Raw genomic sequence first — 21877 nt, forward strand, 5'->3', positions numbered from 1 at the left:
TGGGTACCTGGGAGTGTGGGCCCCAGAAGGAGACTCTATGGGGTTATAGAACAGAGGTTCTTTGGAACATATTCCTTGGGCCATAATAGGTGTGGGACACATTTAAGTTATTGACCAGATCTTTTTCACATGATACTGTGGGCCAAGAGCCGCGTGGACACTCCCTGGGGACCTGGGGCTAAAAGGATGCAGAAATCTCATCAAGAGACAGCTGGAATGGTGGCCACACTCAAGCAGAGGACATAGCTCTGCCAAGCCTGAGCATTTCTCCCTACCAAGATCAGCTGGGTGGGCTCACTGTAGGAGGTGGCATGTGGGCTGGCTCTGGAGGCAAGTGATCTATGCTCAGACCAAAACAGAACTGGGCATCCATCTGCTGGGGCCTCTGTATGTTAGAGAGGTCCTCTTAACTGGACCAGGTAGCTCCAGCAACAGACATCTAGTGCCTCAAGGGTTGTTAGTAACCAGCCTGGGGCTTGACCTCGTGAGAGGGAAGGAACAAAGGAAGGAACGAAGGAATGAAGGAGGGAGGGATGGAGGGAGGGAGGAAGGTAGGGAGGCAAAGGAAGAAGGAAGGAAGGAAGGAAGGAAGGAAGGAAGGAAGGAAGGAAGGAAGGAAGGAAAGAAGAAGGGAGGGGAAGGAAGAAAGGAAGGAAGGGAGGGAAAGAAGAAAGGAAGTCTTTCTGTCCTTAGGCTGGAACTCAAGCTTCCTCCCAAAACCAGTTCTACAGGACAGGGATCCATTGTGGTGGCCAGTAATGCCATCATGGTTATGAAAAGGGAGAAGCCTTATCCCATGTGATCCTGGGACGACACAGCTGAGCTAGAGGCAGCCTGATTGAGTCACTTGCTAACTAAAGAGGGACATGAAAGTGCCAGAACTTTCTGGAGGTTAGTCCCGCCCTGGGCATGGGAGGTAGTGATAGCTGTGGGCTGTGATGAATTAGCTGATTCATGCAAAGCTCTCAGTTCAGAGCCATTACTGTCACTGACAGTGGCCTTTGGTGTAAAAATGCAGAGCTCCTGAGCGAATTTGTGGTTTTTATCCTGATCGCTGAGAGACCACACCAAGACACTGTGGGTCACACACAGGGACTCCATGAGAGTTGTGGAGTGTTAGCATGGGTGTTTATGACCTCTTATCCACATTTTAAAAGACACTCAGTCTGACCTTCTGCCCATCCTGTGCTCCTTCAATGGCTTCATATCCTGCCTATGCTGAATTATGGTGTTCTCCTGGATGGGTGTAAGGGGCATCAGGTCCTTTAAAGCCGGGTCCTTCTGAAGCATCCACAGGAAGTAGAGGAGTAGCTGTATCTTGGCTCTTTTCATCTACCGAGCTTCAGAACTCATTTTCCTAAAGCTCTGAGAGTTCTCTAGCCTCCTGGGGAGGGCCGGATGTGGGGTCTCATGGAAACCCATTTTCCTGTCTATCTCCTCTGGTGTATTTGTGAGCTCATAGCATTCGTTCTTTGAGGCATCCCTCCAATCCTCTGAGCTGCATCTGGAACTGTGGGGTCCAGAGACACTAAAGCCCATTGGACTCCTTCACCCCATCCCCACTGCCGTGGCAGACTGAGCAAGCTCTGTCCTTGCCTTGAGGCCCTGGGGTGGGGGTGGGGGATAGCAAAGAGCTTTGCATCAGGATCCAGCTCCTGAACTTCCTTGATGAGGGCGGGGCCCTACGGAGAAATGCACCAGTTCAACCAGGCTGGGAGTGGAAAGGGGTCCCATGAATACAAGAGGAGAGTCGGGAGCAACTAACCAGGATTTCCCTAAAGGTGGGTCTGGCCAAAGTGAGTCCTCCCCCAAGGATAGTGACTATCAAGACTGGACGTGCCAATGTGGAGGGGGGGAGGGTCATGGAAGGAAGGCCGTCTTCCAGGTACAGAAGTCATTACCAGCTCTGACTGCCTCTGCTGGGCTGTGGCCCCAGCACTTGCCAGGCAGATCTTAGATAGGGCCACACTCTGTTTTCCTGGGTTCCTGTACATCCCTACGGTCTGTGTATCAGGAAGAGGCTCTCCGCAACTACACGCCCTCTCTCTGGCTCGCTTGCCCTCCCAGCTCCTCAGCCCACATCCTTCCTTGGCAGGCGTCATGGTGAGCAGCACCTCCTGGTCTAGGTGTCCTCCTTACCTGCCTGTCTCCATCTCCCCTTTGCCTGTCTGGATCTGCTGAATATGTCTTCAGGTTAGGGTTCAGATTCTAGCCTCGTAGTTCCCCCAAAGGATGGGACCCTTGAAGGAACCACAGGTCACCTTGAAGAGTGAGGAAAGCAGGCCAGGATGATCCGATCAGGACCCAGCCAGAGAGGTGGAGAGCCACCATGAACCGGCAGGGAGGGTTCGGAGTACAGCTTGCTGAGGTGGCTGGTCCAGCCTCCCGAGAGCGACTGCTATTTCAGTCCTTGGAGAGGGTCCAGCTGCGTGTGGCCACTGTCTGTCATGGGCCATCAGATCTGGAGCTACGGGTGGGATTTCTGCTTGACCGTGCATTGTGTCCTATCTAGACCTTTTACACAGGGTCTCCAAGGTGATCCCTGGACCGCTTCCCTGGTCTCCGTTTGTTATCAGTCATGCCATCGAGCCCCTCCCCCATGGCGAAAGGAGCTGCCCTGGCTGTGGCTGGGATACCATCGAGATCTAAGAGGAGTCAGAGTCGGGGTGCAGTTTAAATACACTTCCACAGCCGTCAGCAGCAGCAGGCAGAGCGCGTCGCCAAAGAGTGACAACGTTTATTTACAAACGTGTCATCGTAACCCACAAGCTTACTCAGAGAGCATGAGCAAGAGGAAGCTTTTTTTTTTTAAGGTTTTTCATTTTTGGATTGCATCAGTTATTTTGAAACAGCGATCTTTAGTCACAGTGATCAATACCAAGAGACGTCAGCAGCAGGTTGACGAGACATGCTTGCAGCAGCACTCGTGCAAGCTCCTGGTTGTGACCGTCTTGTGACAGTCACTTGCAGACAGTTGTGATGAGAAGTCTCCCTCCACCGCCTCCTGGGTTTATCTTTTACGTGTCATAGTTGACACAAGGGAATCCATTTCAGTCCGTCGATGTCCTCTGCTGCTCTCCGGCACCTGATGTGCTCGTGCCTGCCCTCTGGAGGCCAGGCGAGGAAGTGCAGCTACCTTCACAAGGACGTTCACAAGCATCATCTGGTCAGACTGGGAAAACACATGTTCCTAATTTACAAACACGCGGTGGCGTGGAGTCACTTGCCCAGGTCCCTGCAGCCTGTCTGTGATGATAATGGAGGTAGACAGAGTGGTTGTTCCACCGTACCCACTGTCCTCTTTGTGACCAATCCTTGTATAGTGAAATCTGCAGTACTACTCACACATGGCTCATTCCCTGCTTGAACACTCCGCCTGCCGTATTACAGGTCTGAATTTGTCTGTCCTGTTTGTAGGCTTGCAAGGGCAGCTGTGTCCCCTTAGGAGAGACGAGAACCACACAGTAGGCCTCCTGGTGTCCCTCCGGGTCAAATAAGCCAGTTGGAGGCAGGACATTGCCCGGAGGCCCAAGCTACTACATCCTTAGGCTCTGGCTCTGGCTTTAGAAGGAGCCTTGCTGGCCAACCTTTCCTTTGGAGACCCTATGTTACCGGCCCCACACGCTGCATGGTGCAGATTAGCCATTTCACGTCCCGTCCATTGGAATGGGGTCCCAGGAATGCCATGTCTACGGGGAGGCCAAGGGGGTATGCACAGTGGACGTGGGCTCAGGAGGCACCAGAGGGGTTGCAGCCAAAGCAGTTGGTGATGGGGCTTGGAGGGACTTTGCCTGCCCTAGACCTGTTTCTTCAGCTGTCCTTGGAGGGTCTGCAAGATGATGGGGGGCAGAGCAGATAACAGAGGCCGTTTGGGGTCAGCTGAGGTTCTCTGCTCACAGTTTCTGACTCAATGGTCTGGGGTGAGGCTCGAGAATGCACACCCTAGCAAGTTCCTGAGTGGTTCTGGTATAGGGTCTTGGCTGTTTGGACTGCTCTCGTAGTGTATCTGAGAGCTACTGGTCCATTTCGCGACACTCTAGGAAACTGTCTGAGGTTGGGTGACTTGGAGAAGAGTGTTGGGGCTTGGAGTTCTGGTCCATTACGGGTTGGGATCAGGGGAGACTGGCATCTGGAGAAGGCTTCTTGCTGCAGTTATAAAGTGACATAAAGGCATCATGTGACAAAAGGCAGGAGACGCACGTGTATGCTCTGTCTCCTCTTAGCCATCAGAGTTCTGTCATGGAGAACCCCTGGCAGCCTTATGTAGTTCCACTCGCTCCTGGAGGCCGCATCTCTAGACACTGTCTTCCACCCTGTGGATGCCTCCCAATAGGGAGTACATTTTGGCCCAGGAATGCTGGGGTTCCCATCTCCGAGCCATTGGCTAAATGTCAGCCCGTAAGGAGTGAGAGGCTGTGTGGAGGGGGTCCCGGCTTCCCCTGAGGTACCTGATGCCCAGTAATCCAAGGGGATCCTGAACTCCATGTAGAGTGGGGGTCCACTGCACCTCCAAGGGCTTCCCCATTGTCTTTGTCCTGGGCTTTCCTGTGTAGGCCACCTCAGCGTCTCTGAATTCTATTTTTCTGCCTTATTATGGATGGTAATAGATCGTGGGTCCCACATAATGGCCTGCGTATTTGGTGGGTCCCACAAAGGTGACAGTCCCTCTGCTTCCCCTGCACCACCCCCAGCTTGCCCATTCTTGGGCAGGGTGATTTCCCTCAGCAGAGGCTTCAGGAACACTGAGAAGCTCCAGATCCTCCAATCCTTGGGCCACCACAGTCTGTGTCCCATGATCTAAGCCGTGGCTGGTAGAGGATAAAGTCTGGTCACAAGGCCCCATGTGTACAGCCCCCAGGGGACAGCAGATGACCTCCAAGGCGAGGGACTGACCACCATATGGAAGTGACTTGTGTGAAGATTCATGGCTGTGTTGATGTGGGAGCCTGTTCTGGTTGGCTACCTGGCTACTGGGGCAGTGTTTGAAAAGGCCAGTCCTGCTACCGGAAATGGTCCAAATGGAGTCATACCTGCCTCAAATTGGCATCCCCTGGTCAGGCTTTCGGAGATATTCCAGTTTGCTGGGGTTTGCAATGTCCTCCACCAATACACTCAAGGGCAGTAGTTTTGTTTTCTCTCACCTGGGCCCAGGCTAAGGCCACTTTAGACCAGCTGGAAGAGCCTACTCTATTTCCAGAAGCACCCTAGATAACTCCGAGACCACACTAGCCTGGCCAGACCCGTCCCTTTGGGTGTTTTACTCAGGGCCAAGAGGCAAGGACAGGCCTGGGGCTCAGTTCCTGAGGGGTACCCCAAGCTGGAGAAGCCATACTCTTTCCAAGGGCATAGAGGGACTCTGACTACACACACACACACACACACACACACACACACACACACACCCTACATTCGGAAACTGCAGGCCACTTCAGAGACTTCGAAGGCAAAGGATGGTAGATACAGGTGCAAGGTCCAAGCAAGGTGTGACAGTGATGGTCCTACCCTGGCGTCACTGTAACAGTGACACTGGCTCGAGGTGGCCCACCCTACGCTCTCCTCACTCACACGTTAGCTCCTTGGTTCTGAAGGATAAGGTGGGGGACAGTTACTGCCCTACGTACCGCCAGGAAACAGAGCCAAGATGCAGCTGACCCCTGTGGTCATAGCTGGAGACAGTTTTGTGAGGATATGGGGCATCTGTGGGGCTGGGCTGGGGCTCCAGGGGACCCCTCAGCAGCTGTGCCGGCCATGGAAGGCCTGTTCTGACGTCTCGCTCTCTTCTGTGTGTGTGCGTGTGTCCTGGCTGCGCCCTTAGCGTTTCCTTCGGAAATGACACTAGGTACAGGCACCATTCTCCCCTGCCCCGCTTGCTCCGCCCCCTCTACTCCGCCCACCCCCCCCTCCTCCTCCAGTGCTGCCTGCTCTTCGCCCTGTTCTGGTTGCCCTGCTGTCTCCACCTGCCTTAGACCCCTCCTTAGTGACATGTGTCTGACGGTGGTCCTGTCCAGCCTGCCTTGTTCCACGTCCCTGACCCGTTGACCCCCATATCCTATTCCCTGGACAGTGTCATACAGGAAGAACGGCAGCACCCAGCCAGGCTCTCACATGGCCAGGCACCTCAGGGAGTCTGCTGGCGTCCTTGAACGGCCTGGCCATGAGGTGGTGGGAGAGTGTGCTGCTACCTGGCCTGTGAACTGTGTGTCAGTGAGGATGCTTGGAGGGAGTGGGGCTGTGGAGTGGCCATGCTGTGAGCTGAGGCAAATTCCCCCACCCCCTGGGAACCCTGGAGGTTTCTGTTAGGATAAATGAAACAGATGCTGTCACACAACCGTCATCTTCCAGAGCAGGGGTCCCTAGGATAGATGTAAAGTCCTGGGCTCCTGGTAGCCACCCTGAGCCATTATCCTGGGAAAAATTTGAGTCCTACTGACACCCCAGCTGAATACAGGGACAGAGGAAAGAGCCCAAGGTTGCTATTCTCATGGAATTGCTCTCAGGAGCCCATGGGAAGCTGCTTAGGGGCCACTGTTTCCACTCCAAGCATCCTCCTCCAGGGCCTTCCCTTGGCAGCGGGAGTCTCAATGGAAGGGGTGGGCTGAGGAGGGTTGGACTCATTTGGGGAGATCCCTGGTGATGTCTCCTTGCTCAGACTGAGGCCAGGGCAGCCCCCGCCCCTTCCTCTGCCCTCTTCCTTACCCGTGGTGTGTCCTCTGAGGGTTCTTCCCTTCCTCCCAGTCCACACTGTGGAGCTGAGGAAGCTGGGGCTGGCAGGAAATGGCCCCAAGGAGGCCCCTGCTTGGTCCTAGGTCTGAGTGAGGAGGGGTCAGCCCTTCTTGGTGCCACCCAAGCTTCCCAACCTGTGACTCTAGTGATCTCCCTGCAGTTCTCCTCTGTCTGTCTGTCTGCATGTTCCCATTCCTGCTGAGGGCAACCCCACACGTCCTCTTTTACCTCCTCTGCTTTCTCCTAGGACCTTCTACCAGTTTGAAGCAGCCTGGGACAGCTCCATGCATAACTCTCTGCTGCTGAATCGTGTCACCCCTTACCGGGAGAAAATCTACATGACCCTCTCTGCCTACATTGAGGCAAGACACCCACCTCCACAGTACCCCCTATAGCTTGAGGGACTTGCAAAGTGACATTGAGGTCCGGTGACCCCCACTCTCTCCTCAGAACGCCTCAAGTCCTTGAGTAAACCCACATGCCTTTGGCAATGCTCAAAAGTAGTGCACACCTATGTCTTTAGTGTGTGGGTTTCAGCTTTGAGACTCCAAAATGGCTGCATCATCACCAGACATTACATCAACATTCCAGAAAGTACAAAAATAGAAGCCCTTCGCTGCCACTCCTAGCCCCGGGCCTGCAGGCACCAGGCTATGGCCAGATGTGTGCTGTGGCCCTTTCTGAGGCGCAGGTAGAGACCAGAATGTGAGTGCTTCCGCTTGGGCACAGCATCAAAGGAGAAGTTTGGAGACAGTGGGAGCCGGGCCTCCTAAAGGCCATCACTTCTCCATGGAGACAAATCACACCGGATGTCAGGTGTGGGCTGCCTCAGGGGCAGTGGCCCAGTGAGCCTGGGAAACACCGGCCAGGCCCCATACTCAGGGCACACTTGCTGTGATATGCCCATCATGCACAGCTGGAGTAGCAAGCATCAGCAGAAAGGAACTTGCTGTGGCCTGTTAGAATCAAGAGTGAGAGTGGCCAAGGTCAGCCTTGATCTGCAAGAAGATTTCAGGCTACGCCCCTGGTTTATGGTTACCCAGCCAGGGAGCAGGTAGAGCTAGTGCCCTGGAGATCCTTGCTAGCCTCTGTCTTCAGCAATGGGGGCGGGGAGGGGGGACACACAGAGCCCTGGTTCCCTCCCCTAGGACTCTGCCAAGGGTCAGGAGCAGGCATTAGCAGCCTTCAGTGAGTAGCTCTTATGTCCTAAAGGAAGGGAGGGAGGGTGGGACATTGTACCTAGTTGAGCTGGGCCCGGGCACTCTGGAACATCTCCATGCCCGTGACCTCTGTCATCTGTCACAGATGGAGAACTGCACCCAGCCGGCTGTCATCACCAAGGACTTCTGCATGGTTTTCTACTCTCGTGACGCCAAGCTACCCGCCTCACGCTCCATTCGCAACCTGTTCGGCAGTGGGAGCCTGAGGGCCACAGAAGGGTGAGCTCACTAGGGTGGGCAGAGCGGGGAGCTTATGCTTTAAAGACGAGAACCCACCAACGGGATGGGAGAGGACTGCCTCTTCCCACCCGGGGCATAGCAAAAACTATGTTGGACTCAAAAACAGCCTCACCCCAGCAGACTGACACTCCTGTGTCAAGAAGCCCCTGAGCTCCCCAGCATAGGCTGCTGGAGTGAGGACCAACCGCCCACCCTCCAGCTCCCTGCCTTCAGTTGCTCCCGCCCATCAGTGAAAGCACATGTAGGAAACATGCGTCATGTCAAGCAGGCATGAGGGAGTGAGCCTTCTATTCTCCATGGGAAGTAGAGAGGCCTACAGATACCAGCCTCCCCACGGGCACCCTGCAACTCTACCCCAGGAATTTCTGCCCTTATGTCTGCTTGCAGCTCCCAGGAGAAGCTGAATGAGTGTGTGCGTGTGGGGGTGAGTTAAGTGGCTTTGCTGGACACTGAAAGGCCCAAGGAAGTTGGGTCTCGGACACTGGACCATCCTCCCCCATTCTTGCCGCTTACTATAGCTTCAGTGGGAGGGCCTGAACTAGAACCATGGGGGCAGAGAGGCCTCTGCGGCTCAGTGCAGGCCACTAATCTACCGCACGGGCCAACTCTGGACACAGACAAAAGGAAGGCGCTTGGGGATCAGGACTCAGTGGCCATCAAAGCCCATCTCCATGAAAGAGCTGTGTTGGTGACCTTGGCATCATAAGAACAGGAGGGCTTCTCTGTGGGGTGTGAGGACTTCAGGGAACTAATGATGCCTGGTGCTGAGTATAGCAAGTCTGTCTCTGTCCCACCAGCCAGCTCCCAAATAACCACACAGAGACTTATCATTAATTATGAAAGCTTGGCTGGTAGCTTAGGCTTGTTTCTAACTAGCTCCTATAACTTAAATTAACCCATTTATTTTAATTATTAGATTAACCCATCTATTAATCTCTGTGCTGCCATGCGGCTCATGGCTTGTTACCTCATCTCCTACCTGTCATGCTTCCATGTCCCCCCATGACTCCTTCTTCCCAGCATTCTCTCTGCCCAGAAAACCCTGCCTAGTTATTGGCCATTTACCTTCTTATTAAACCAATCACAGTGACAGATCTTCATACAGCGTAAAGGAATATTCCACAACACCTGAGGATCTGGGGAAGGTGGGGGGTGCAAATGTGTTCATGTTTCTGTGTACCTCAACTCCCCAATCAGCTCCAGCTTCCAGAAGGGCCATTTAGTTGACAAAGCTGAGGTCCCATGGGGTCTCCATCTAGAGCTGAAGACCAGCAAGGGGACTGCAGCTCAGGATGTGACATACCACAGCCTGAGACAGGCTACCTGCCTTAGGCCTGTGATGAGATCCGTGCCCGGAACGCCTCAGTGGTGGTGGCCTGCCCCCATGTGCTTACTAATGATGTGGCCTCTCCCTCTGCTCCCTCAGCAACCGTGTGACTGGTGTGTATGAGCTCAGCCTTTGCCATGTGGCCGACGCAGGTAGCCCAGGTAGGAGACCGTCTTGACTACTCCCTGCTGGGGCAAGGGTCAGGGTCCCGGGATGCCTGGCTTGCTTAGCCTCCACCACTCTCCTTGGCTTGACCTCTGCTAAGTTGGGAGCCTCACCTGCAAAGTACAAGTGTTTTCTCTCCAGCCTCCAGAGTGTTCTCGGATGGGAGGGCAGAGAGGAGGAGTCAAGTTTGCTAGCTGCTGTGGCCACCTACGGCATAGTCACATGGGAGAGAGACTATTAGACAGCCTCTTGTGGGTAGGCCCAGGGGAGCCAATCTTGAACCCAGAAAGGAAAGAACTTTGGCGGCTGTGCCGCCAGCATGGGAGAAGCCTGACGTCTGTCAGAATGCTAGAGTGTCGATCCCCATGCAGGGATGCAGCGCCGGCGCCGGCGGGTGCTGGACACATCAGTGGCCTATGTCCGGGGTGAGGAGAACCTGGCTGGCTGGAGGCCTCGGAGTGACAGCCTGATCCTGGACCATCAGTGGGAGCTGGAGAAACTGAGCCTCCTACAGGAGGTGAGTGTGGGGGCCACTGGGGACCGAAAAGCGAGTACAACTAGCCAGCTGTGACCCAGAATGAAGCCCAAGTGAAGCCAGGGAACCCACCCTCGGGAGCTGGCAGTGTTAAGTCTATCCACAGGGTGCACATGGGAAGCGGGATACGGAGGCATAGTCCCCCTACCGCTCACGGCAGGGCCCGGGAGCATCGTGGGGGTGGCTGGCTAGCTATGAAGGAGACCACGAGGCTTGTCTGGAACTTCTGAATCCTGCCAGCAGTGTGCCCCTCAGGTTACCAGCCATAACCCAGGCAGGGAAGACTCCCCCACGCTTTACCAGAGGACCCTGCTGCTGTGCGGGGTGGCTGGCCGCCTGCTCTGGCTGGTGCCATCTCTCACCGTGGTTCCCCTTACAGGTGGAGAAGACACGGCACTACCTGCTCCTACGGGAGAAGCTGGAGACCACCCAGCGGCCTGGCCCTGAGGCGCTGTCCCCAGCCTCCAGCGAGGACTCTGAGTCCCGCAGCTCCTCGGGTGCCTCTTCCCCACTGTCCGCTGAGGGTCAGCCATCGCCTCTGGAGGCCCCCAATGAGAGGCAGAGGGAGCTGGCCGTCAAGGTAGGTTGGGCTGGTGGGTGTTGTGGCCATGGCCGTGGCCCAGCCTGGTTTGTGGCCAGCTCCAATCTGAGTTGCCAGGAGCCGGGGAGTGTGTGTGTGGGGGGGGGGGGGGGGGGGTAGGGGCCAGCTAGTCCCTTGCCTGCTACCTCGCCTCACTTTACTCTCCTTCAGAACCCTCAGCTGGAGGCCTTTTATAGGTCCCTCCCCAGCAGTGACTTGCCATCTCTTGAATCCCTGAACTGCTGGGGAGCTAACTCCCTGCCTCTGTGCAGAGCCAGGCCACCAGGGAGGCCGTGTGTCTTTAGGTGATGCTCAGTCATAGCCTTCCTGGAAGCGGAGTGTGGGAGTGCTGCCCCCTCAGCCCGCTATTCTTCAGCAACCCCCATCTGACAATGTCTGGGACAGGGCGGATGGAGGCCCCTACTGCCACGGGTGCGGGTCTAACGGTGTGCTCTCTGTCTACAGTGCTTACGACTCCTCATGCACACATTCAACAGAGAGTACACCCACAGCCACGTCTGTGTCAGTGCCAGCGAGAGCAAGGTGGGTACAGGCCCCGGGTGCCTGTCGTCAGGGGCGGTCCTGGTCTTGCCAGGCAAAAGCGAGGAAGGTCTTCTTGGGAACTTAACTCTCAGGGCCCAGTGAGATGCCTCACAGCTGAACAGTTGGTTCCCTGGGCCTGAGATCTGAGGAGGCTGGCGTGTGAGGGAGGACCTGACCCAGCCTGGCCCAGAGCACGTGGTGTCTACCCAGGCCCTGTCTTCTGCTCTCTTCCTAACCCCTTGACATCTTTTTTCCCCCATGGGACCCTCATCCTACAGGCTCCTACCAACTCCAGAAGCTCATGCTCCCACCCACCCCACCCCCCCATAGCCCCTGAAGGGGGAACCCACCCGGGTCAGGGCATTCTGAAGCCCTGAGAGAAATAGTCAGGACTGTGTAGGAGTTAGAAGAAGACCAGGGGTACAAAGATAAGGAGCACCTTGAGCTGGAAAAAGGGGGAATGAGGGCGCATTAAACAGAAAATAAAACACAGGCCAGCCCCATCCTCCTCCAGGCCCAGAGGTCCACCTGAGGAAGGCTTTCTGTCTCCTGCAGCTCTCTGAGATGTCTGTCACCCTGATGCGGGACCCATCCATGTCCCCTCTGGGTGCAGCTACGCTCACCCCCTCCTCCACTTGCCCCTCTCTGATTGAAGGACGCTATGGTGCCACTGACGTGAGGTGAGTGAGCTCTGCACTAGCGGGGAAGGGCTGAGGCTCCAGGGCAGGGCGGGAAGGAAACACCGCCTCCCGTGGTGTTGTAACATCACTGTCTGGCTGCGAAGATTCCTGGCTGTTTTCGTTCTTTTCTTTAAAGAATGTTTTGGACTTTCCAATTAAAAAACAAAACCAGAAGGGATGGGGCCTTCACTCGTCCTCAGCCACCTTGCCCCATCCCGGTCATCTCCTGCTATACACCAAGAACGCGGAGCCACCATTGAGCAACGGTGGCCATTTTAGACAGGAAGGGGAAGATGTATGGGCTTTCAACAGGGCAGAGGCTGGAGAATGTCCTGAAGGAGGGGTGGTGCCTCCCCAGCGTCGCAGAGCCTACCCTGGCTGAGCGGCTGTGGAGCCTTCTCACCCAGTCCAGCAGCCCTGGAGCCAGATGGACTCTGAAACCCAAGAACCCCTCTTGACAACTCAGCCAGACAGTCCCTGAACTTTTCCCTAGCAGCTCCAAGGAGGACATTCCCAGGGAACACCAGGCCCTTGAAGGACCCTGGCAGAAGGCAATGTTACCTTCCATTTCTAGGACCCCCCAGCCCTGCTCCCGGCCCGCCAGCCCAGAGCCCGAGCTCCTGCCAGAACTTGACTCCAAGAAGACTCCCTCCCCTACTGGAGCAACAGAGGCGGACAAGGAGCCACAGCGTCTGCTGGTCCCCGACATCCAAGAGATCCGAGTCAGGTATGCAAGGTCTTTGCCTCGATCAGAAGCTTTCTAGCAACAGGCACCCAGCCCTGACGTGTGTGCAGGGCAGAGCTTGGTGTGGGGGACCCCTCACCTATGTACAAGGCAGACAGGCCCCTCTGGCCCTTGGGAACAGAGCAGGTAACCATCAGAGAGTAGAGGGCAGGTGAATGGGGCAGAGATGGGCATCTAGTAGACACTGGGCACTGGGCAACTGCTCTGGGACTTTAGCTTTTTTTCTCCCAAATCTCCCCACTGAAAATTGGGGAATTATCCCAGATATGAGTTGGTGGTTCCGTTCTTGGATATCCCAAGGCAATCTGTCAGCTACCCTTTCATACCTTGTCTCCTTCCTTCCTGAGGACCTAGTGCAGGGTAATAGAGTGTGAGCCCCCTTGTGGGCTCCCCTATCCCTTGCCCAAGGTTCCTGAGCCAAAAGATGTGTCTCTACCTCGCAGCCCAATCGTCTCCAAGAAGGGGTACTTGCACTTCCTGGAACCGCACACGGCTGGCTGGGCCAAGCGCTTCGTGGTGGTGCGGCGCCCCTACGCCTACATGTACAACAGCGACAAGGACACCGTAGAGAGATTTGTGCTCAACCTCTCCACTGCCCAGGTGGAGTACAGCGAGGACCAGCAGGCCATGCTCAAGGTGCGGCCAGGGCCCAGCTCAGGTGTACTGGGTCCGCCCGGGGGAGGTGCCCACTGTTCCCTCTTAGGCTGTTAAAGCCCCTGACCTGTCCTGTCTGAGCCTCAGCAAGGCTCCTGATAACCACTATTGGTGATTGATAGCAAGTATTGCCATTCGCCCACGCAATGGTCAACAGCTAGGTCCTGTCCGGGGGTCCCCGAGAACCCTGGCAGGTGAGGCAGAACCTCACAGCCCCAACAAGCTCTCTTGCCCGAGGCATTGACCCAAGGCCCTCCACGTGCAAACAGTGGCCTAGAAGTGTGGGAGCCAGCTCCTTGCCTCTGGTTAGAGGGAAGGCGCTCCAAGACTGTGGAAGGAGGTCCAGTGCCACTGGATATTTTATTCCCTGTGGTGAGAATTCTATGAACCGAATTACTCCACACAACCAGCCCAGAGGGTGCAGATGAATGGGACACTTCAGCCAGGGTCCCGGGCTCATGAGGTTGGAGTCATGCCCCCGGGGATACAGAGCAGCATGAACATAGAACTGGAACAAGTTTCCAGCCCTCAGAAAGCTTCCAGAATGGAGCTGCATGCCTGTGTGATCAGGACAAAGTGTGTGTTTTACGGAGAAACTAGCCGCCCCCACCCCCAGGGGCTGCTGTGCTGTGGAAGGCTGGCCTTCTCTCCCACCTAGCCACTCTTAAAACTTTCCAAACCGGCTCTTTGTGTGGGATGGGAGTGACCATGTCGCCACGGAGCCTTCTCACCGGCAGCTTCCCTTTACAGACACCCAACACGTTCGCTGTGTGCACTGAGCACCGAGGCATCCTGCTGCAGGCCAACAGTGACAAGGACATGCACGATTGGCTGTATGCCTTCAACCCGCTCCTGGCCGGGACCATTCGGTACGGGCTAGGCGGAGAGATGGAAGAAAAGGAAACATCACATGGAGAGCTATGTCCAACCCTCCATGTTCTTGGGGCTGGGGCAATCTTGATCACGCTGGTACCTAAAGTGTCAATTCCACTTTAGTCAAAAGGATTTATTCTGGGTTAACGCACGCGCAGTCTGTATAAGGGAGTTGGTCACAGGATCCAGGAGGGGTGGGGCGTGGTCTAACGCGGTTCTCTGGAGAACTCTGCCTTAGTCTGAAGTACCAGCATCCAGCATCCAAGACCACGAGGTAGCCAAGAGAGCGAGTGTGTACACATTCCAGGTCTAAAGGGGTCCCCCCTTGGCCACACCCCAGTGTGGGGGCAGTTACCTGCTGCCTACTAGGGGTGGTGCTTCAAGGTAAAGCACAGACAACCACCCCTACATGTGTCCTCACAGCTAATGCAAAAAGTCGGCTGGAAGACTTTCTGAATGGACGGATCTAATGGATGGATCCAGGCCCTTCTGGGGGGGGATCCCACCTCTCCCATATCACAGACTTGATGAAGTACCCTCCCAAAGCACTGATGTATCAGATATCAAGTCTCCACGAGTCTAAGGGGCTGAAGAAGATGCGTGGCTATGGTGTGGTGTGGGGTCTGCTGAGCTGCCCCTGGCTGCTGGAGGGCCCCGGGGGTCAACGCCTGGCTCTGACTACAGCTTCTTTACCCTCACCCTTGCAGGTCCAAGCTCTCCCGGAGGAGATCTGCGCAGATGCGGGTCTGAGCCGAAGCCTTCCGGACATCCAGTGGCCCAGACCACTCCCCTGTCCTTCTCATCTGTCCTGTCATCTGCCACTCAGCCCTTCCCCCACCAGGGGACACCTGTGCTGGGCCCAGCAACCCCACCTCTGGCAGGGAGGCCTATGCCACATGACGAATTGTGCCCCCAGAGGTTGTGTGTGTTGTTGTTTCTTCCAAAATTGCTCTGGTGGGAAGTTCGGAATGCCAGGAAGGTCAGAGGGCACAAGACCCAGGGTATTGCCGCTGTTCTAATATTTTTTTAAGCATAGACAGACTTATAATTAATATACATTAGTTAGTGGCGTTGAAACAGTCCTCTGAGACATTAACTATAAGACTGTGTTCTGTTTATAAGTATTTATTTCTAATGCCTCCAGGTAGGACTGTAAGGTTCATGTGGAGCTCTCCCCAACACCCTGCCTCCCCCCACACCCCAGCCTAGGCCCTGCTGGTTCCCACGTATGTCTCCAGCCTGCTAGGAGCAGAGAGGGAGGAGTGTGAACAGCCACGGCTCCTAACAGCTGGCACAGGGATGCTCCGCCCTGGCCAGTTTTGTCTGAGATGCACCCACCAGGGTATGTACGTGAGGGGTCTGCAAGTCCCGAGACTTAGGCAACTCAGCAGGTGCTGTCTGCTGCTTCTGAGGGAACAGTTCCCAAGATGGCGCGCTAAGGGTGGTGCAGGCGGCTTCAGTCCTGGAGTCCCGGGGAGGGTCAGATGCAGTGTATGGAAGAAGGTCAGCCCCTGCCAGGCAGTGCAGACTGGCTCCAGCTGGGCTGTGTCCAGGCTGCTGGGTAAGGTGGTCGGGTTTACACAGGGCTGTGGGGGCGGGTTGGAGGCAGAGTCCGCTGGTGTTCAGGATAGGGTCTCTGACTTTAGCCTTGGGTGTCGTTGGTGAGAGAGGGGTGGATCTGTATCTGTGGGCAGGTTCTGTGATCAGCGACCCCTTACAGTCTCTGCCCAGCGGGTAGAGCTTCTCTGTCAGTCTCAGCAAGAGAACTCAATGAGTGATGTGTGTCCTTGTCAGGCAGATGAGGGTGACCTCGTGGTGGTCTTGGCAAAGGGGACTCTCCCCTTTTGCATCTGGGGGAATTTCCATACCACGGGCCCATTTGGAAAACCAGAAACCAAACCTCCAGTCCCCAGCGCCCATCAGGAGCAGTTAGACTCAGCTATTTCAGGTCTCTCTCGACACCTTAACTAGCCCCTCCCCCTCTGGATAAACTGCTGGGTCCGAGCTCCCTGTCAGCCCAGGCTGTCTCCACATGACATGACATGGATAGTCTTAAGACCGTTCACAGCATCTCTCCTGACTGGAGAGCCACAAGGGAAGGCTCTGGTTTCGAGGTCCCTCTGCACAGTTATCAAGGGCCCTGTCCTTCATCCAGGCGTCAAGTTCAGGGTGGTAGCAAGGTTCCTGCTGGCAGCAGTGTGTGCACCTGCCAGCCAGTGTGAGCCCTGCTGAAGCTGAGAATTCACCATCACTGGGGTCAGGTGCCACATGAGCGGCCACCCTCATGCTTGGCCTAACCTCATCCCCGGGACCCGAGGTAACAGTCCTTAGCATCAGGTCTCAGGAAACCCTATCTTTGAAATGTAGGATAAGACTGACTTCCAAGAATCCAGATCAAGATGTCCACCCCAGACCAAAATTAAACCATAACCAGAAACCAGGTGACCTGTGCTGTCCAATGTGGACCTTGGAGGCAGGAGGCTGAGATACAGAGGAGAGGGGACATCTGGGTCCTTAACAAGCTCACTCTGGCACGCATGAACTGCTCAAAGAAGGGATTAAGAGTTACTTAAATTTCTTGGTTCCCAAGAGAGAGCCACACATCCACCCAGCCCCCAGCAGGCAGAGAGGCAGTCAGGCCTGCCATGTTCGCTCAGGTCAGCCAGCCTGAAGCTGAGGCCTTGGAAGAGTCCGGCTCCACCCAGCATGTGGGTGTCTGAGGCCAGCCAACCTACAGAGCACCTGTGCCTGGGTCGGGTTGTAGAAAGGTTAAGAACTCTTACCCCCGCCCGCCCCCCCCACACACACACGCACACGCACACCATTCAGGGGCCATTCCATTTCGGCCCAGTGCTATCCTGGTATTGTTTGGGAACCAAAGTGGGCTCCCTGCTTTTGTGGGAGACCCTGAGTCAGAGCCTCGTAACCAGAACTGATTGAGCAAGAACTCCATGCACAGCGCAGGGAACCTGATTTCTTCATGCCCTTCCTACCCAAAACTATCATGTCGGCTGAAGGTCATTCATCCGACAACTGAGACACGGAGGGCTGACTTGGAGACTGGGGGTGGGCTCATGTCCTCAAGAAGTCTTCCTAGCTGAAGCCTGTTTCCTGCTAAGTGCAGGGAATGAGATGGGTCCAGAAAAACACTACCACAGGCAGTTTGGTTCTGATACTTGATGCTTCCCAGGCTGTAACCTCAATTTAGTTTGAGATAATCATCTTTCCTGGAGAAGGTGGGCTGCTTCTGCGTTCTAGGAGAACCCAGGGCTGGGTTCTTGTGATACCCTGCTAACGCCTGGATAACACATCTAAGGCCTCCTGTCCTGCTCCAAGCAATCATGCCAACATATTATTCAAAACACACACACACACACACACACACACACACACACACACACACACACACCCCTACTAAATTGCTCTCCTCATCTATTTCGGCCCCTGGAGACCCCTGGGTATCTTGGGATTACTGAATACGACTGATGTTACAGATGTGAACAAGGCTAAGATGTTGATCCTCTGCTCCACCCAGCATGGGGACCTCACAAGACACATTCCTTTACCCCTGGGTCTGGAGCCATGCAGTCCCCCAGGATGGACAGATGCTGTGGCCGACCTGAGTCTCCCCATGAGCCCGGACCTCCTGTAGTTTGTCTATCCTGAGGGCTCCCCTGCAGCTCAGAGGCTGTGTCCCTGACTTGTACATATGTGATTGCTGTGGGCACCCCCTGGTCCCCATGTCGTAACCATCTGACGTAATGACTAGTATCCTGCTGTTTACACCTGAGTGTTAGCTGTAGCCCCCTGTACTGTTTGTGTGCACTTAGGGCTCTGTCCAATTCAGAAATAAACGTGGCTCTCATGCAACACGCAACCATCTACTTACGTCTTTGTCTATTCGCTGCAGCTGATAACGCTCATGGGCACATTTATCCAACCAGAGATGGCACCGGCCCCTGGTGGTGACGAAGGGAGGAGGTGGCTTCTTGGGGGTCAAAGAGGCAGAGAGGAGAGAGCTTTGAGGGGTTAGGGGTGCATGAGGGTGCCAGCTCTGAGCCCACCTGCTTCCCTCAGCGCCGACTAAACCTATTCCAGATATACCTGTGTACCAGGCTCTGGGCAGCTGCTACCCACTCCTCCCCTCAGCAGCCTTGTGGGTTGTGGTCCCTCAGAACCTTTGACCCACGGGGCCAGGACCCGATGGGAGGCTCTCACTCACAGGGTCCTGCTCTTTCGATGGGCTGAGAGTTTGGGGTCCCCATCGCACTGGTGATTCACGGTGTGTCTTGGGCTTCAAGAAAATGAATGCACAAAAGTCCAAAAGCATATTGGCAAGTCAAGAGCCCAGCGCCTCACTCTGGCGGTCATCGCTTTTCCTCACACTCTTTGGTGATTGGCTAATACAGAGCCGCACAGTTTCCGGGCAGAAATGAAACTTTAGCATATATTTTGATTTCAAGAAATGCTGATCCTGTAGGAATTTGAATTTCTGCCAAGTGGCTTCTTTACATTTCTCTTTAAGTGGAATTTTGTCTTAGTTAACCCTTTGAGAGAAAAGACAGTCCATTTTGCTTCTGTTTGTCATGGGAGGATGGGATCTGTGTGGCTACACGTCTTAGCTGGTTACCTCCGAAGGACCCCAGGTTGGCTGGGACCCTGGGGGAGCAGGGATGTTCTCTGGAGTCTCCTGTTGTACCACCCTCTGGCTGCAGATGGTATTGCATCAGCCTGAGGTGTGCCTGTGTCAGTCTGGAATGCTGAGGTGGGAGTGTTGGGTCTCAGGCCTGGTAGGCTCTAGGCTTGTGGTTGGTGGGGACCAAGAAGGCATCAGAGGGCATGGGCTAGACTTGCTTCCACTTCCTGAGCTGGGTCACCGTGTTGTATTCTAGCCCTGAGCTCATTTGGCCTGGCTAGCCTGTGCGTGTCCCAGGGTTATGAGACTAGATCCCTACCAGTTGTGCCAAAGCTAGGGTCCAGATTCCCAGAAATGTAACATGGCCCTGAGACACTCAAGCTCTGGAAAGCTATATTGTGACTGGGTCACTCCAGACTGAGCAGGGCTCGCTTTGAGGCCACCAGACACCAAGAGTAACAGGTGTTTTCATAGAGTAGGGCCAGCCTGGGTCTGGAGTCAACTCAGGGGCTTAGCACAGGGCCCTACTCCTTAGGATGGATTTCAGGATCCTCTTGGCCCCTGGCTTCGGCGTCCTGACTCCTGTCCACAGAGGATCTGAACAGAATCACGCTCTCTCCAGCCTGAGTCAGGTTCTGGGATAGCAGAACAAGGGATGCAGAGAAGGCAGAGGGCCCAGCAGGGGCAGACGGGAATCAGGGACCCCTGTTGGTTGGCTGAAGTGACCTGAGTAGCTTGGGGCTTGGGAGTGGTGATCCCAAGCTCTTCTGCCCCGAGTGCCCTAAAGGCTATGAAAGCTTTAGTCTAGACTCGTGCAGGACACAAGGCAGATGACCTTACACCCAGGACTGACAGTGGCCTCCCTCTGATTTAGGGTGAGTGGCTACTGCCAAATACTCTGGCAGTAGAATCAAAAGAGTTGAGCACTCTGCCTGAGAGGACTGGACACCAGGGGCCTGCATGGAGGAACCAGCATGGGCGGGGAGAACTGTCTAGTCAGGAGGGGCTGTGGCCCAGGAGGAGGAAGAAGATCCATGGGATACAGGGTCACAGTGCTCAACCGTTGGATGCCATCTGGGAGACAAGTGGCTCTAAACACCAGAAGACAGCCACACAGAAGGTGGCACCAGCTGCGGAGCCCAGGGTCATCCCATGGCCTTGTGGCCTGACTCATGGTTCCACTCCTAGGTATTCCAGAGTCTGTTGGCGGTCACTTAGCATTTGTGGGTGCCCAAAATGGAGTCAGAGCTGGGCAAAAATGACACAGGTTTATCCTTACAACTGAAACGTACGTGCATTTTTAAATTTTACATTTTCTTTTTTTTTTTTTTTGCAAAAAGCAAAAAGCTTATACTAGACTTATGTGGTATATCCAGCCCTAGGCTAAGCCCTCTGAAAATATGAACTCACCTCCTCCTCATCCGAAGCCACAAGGAATCTGCCAGGCTCAGATTTCTGTCTTGGTTCATGTCCTCTTTTCATTTTGAAAGAATTAAGCAATAATGCAAACTTGTTGTAGGGCAGTTTTCAGAATGTGAGTCACGGCAGATTCACGGGAAATTGCAAACAACAACAAACTCACCACACACAGTGGAGAGGCTGCGTTCTCCTCCCAGCCCATCAGATGCTGACAGGTCCGTCTCAGCAACCAGAAGGGAGAGACCCTGCAGAATGCACCCACTGGGACAGAGGACCACACAGGCTGAGCACCTGCCAGCCTGACACAGCCCCTCCCCCCCAGCCTGATATAGCCCCTCCCCCACCTGCCAGCCTGACACAGCCCCTCCCCCACCTGCCAGCCTGACACAGCCCCTCCCCCACCTGCCAGCCTGACATAGTCCCTCCCCCCCAGCCAGCCTGACACAGCCCCTCCCCCACCTGCCAGCCTGACACAGCCCCTCTCCCCCCACCCCCCAGCCTGACACAGCCACTTCCCAAGCTCAGGCACCAACGTCCTGGTTTCACAGTTCTGTAGAAGGCACTGGGGTTGGACTGTCCCCACAGACAGCCAGGGGTATTTCCTGAGGAGATTGCCCATGGCCACTTGGCTTCCTCCAGCATAGATCCGGCAGGCTGCCTCTCTACATCTCTCATCCACCTCCTCCTCTCTCCCATACAGAGGAAATCAGTGTTTCTCTGCCTTTTCCAAGCCAATTTTTGGAAAGAAAGAGGGGAGGCAGGAGGGACAAAGTGAAACTATTCTGATAAACAAGTGGGCATTTCTTGCTAGAAGTAATTTGTTTTCCACAAAAATAATGCATTTAATTTTTCGACAAATCTTAATCTATGGGGTTTTAGAGACTTCTTAATGTGTCACATCATAGACAAACCATAGTGAAAATGGTCTATTTTCAAAAGAATTGTAAACAGTCGGGCAGCAAACATCTATATACCAAAGACTAGGAACATACTCTGGGATAAATTCCTATCAAAAATTGTGTGTAGATATCACCCCTCTGCCCTGTGTATGTGGGTGTGTATGTGTGTACAAGCATGTTCATACAACACACAGCTTCTAGAATAGCTCCTCCGTATACATCACCATATACATCACCCTGTACAGCCACCCTATACATTAATGTAGTATTTTCTCACTTTAAATGTCTGACCCAAGTTCTGCCACATCGTATAATAAGACTGTGACCCTGACACTTTAATCACAGCAGGATGACCTGTCCTGGTCATCTGTGCAGGCTATGAGGACCCCAGGCTGCCAGCCTCCCTGGGTTCAGTATGGCCATGAGGAGCTGTCTCTGCTCCTGGGATGCCACCTCTGATTCAGCAACTACCCACCACCCAGCCCCCATCTCTTGCAGGGATGATCCTAGCTGTCCTGCTCCATCAGGACCACCTTCCAACAACATGCCCAGCCCTGATGCAGGATGCTGATAGGCTCACAGCCCTTATCATCATCCATGGTAGACACACTGCCCCACATCACCACCTCTGTGGTCTC

General features: G+C 54.8%; 1 protein-coding gene across 18 annotated transcripts in view; it reads left to right on the forward strand.

Annotated features, from left to right (window-relative positions):
• Positions 1-18162, forward strand: part of Kif1a (kinesin family member 1A) — an 89847-nt gene extending 71685 nt beyond the window's left edge. For 10 of the 18 annotated variants that reach the window (XM_052750354.1, XM_052750357.1, XM_052750370.1 and 7 more), the window contains 11 exons: positions 6971-7085; positions 8029-8162; positions 9610-9671; positions 10047-10192; positions 10590-10790; positions 11256-11333; positions 11889-12013; positions 12588-12740; positions 13202-13394; positions 14163-14281; positions 14993-18162. In XM_052750354.1, coding sequence (XP_052606314.1) covers positions 6971-7085; positions 8029-8162; positions 9610-9671; positions 10047-10192; positions 10590-10790; positions 11256-11333; positions 11889-12013; positions 12588-12740; positions 13202-13394; positions 14163-14281; positions 14993-15035 — 1369 coding nt within the window. In that variant the 3' untranslated portion in view covers positions 15036-18162. Of the gene's footprint in view, positions 1-5815; positions 5840-6970; positions 7086-8028; positions 8163-9609; positions 9672-10046; positions 10193-10589; positions 10791-11255; positions 11334-11888; positions 12014-12587; positions 12741-13201; positions 13395-14162; positions 14282-14992 lie in introns of all 18 variants that reach the window. The other 8 variants (XM_052750352.1, XM_052750356.1, XM_052750353.1 and 5 more) reach the window with 1 other exon arrangement.
• Positions 18163-21877: the final 3715 nt, after the last annotated feature.

The sequence above is a fragment of the Peromyscus californicus genome, unplaced genomic scaffold (genome assembly GCF_007827085.1).
Source record: "Peromyscus californicus insignis strain IS unplaced genomic scaffold, ASM782708v3 Scaffold_21__1_contigs__length_65335640, whole genome shotgun sequence".
Lineage (NCBI taxonomy): Eukaryota > Metazoa > Chordata > Mammalia > Rodentia > Cricetidae > Peromyscus > Peromyscus californicus.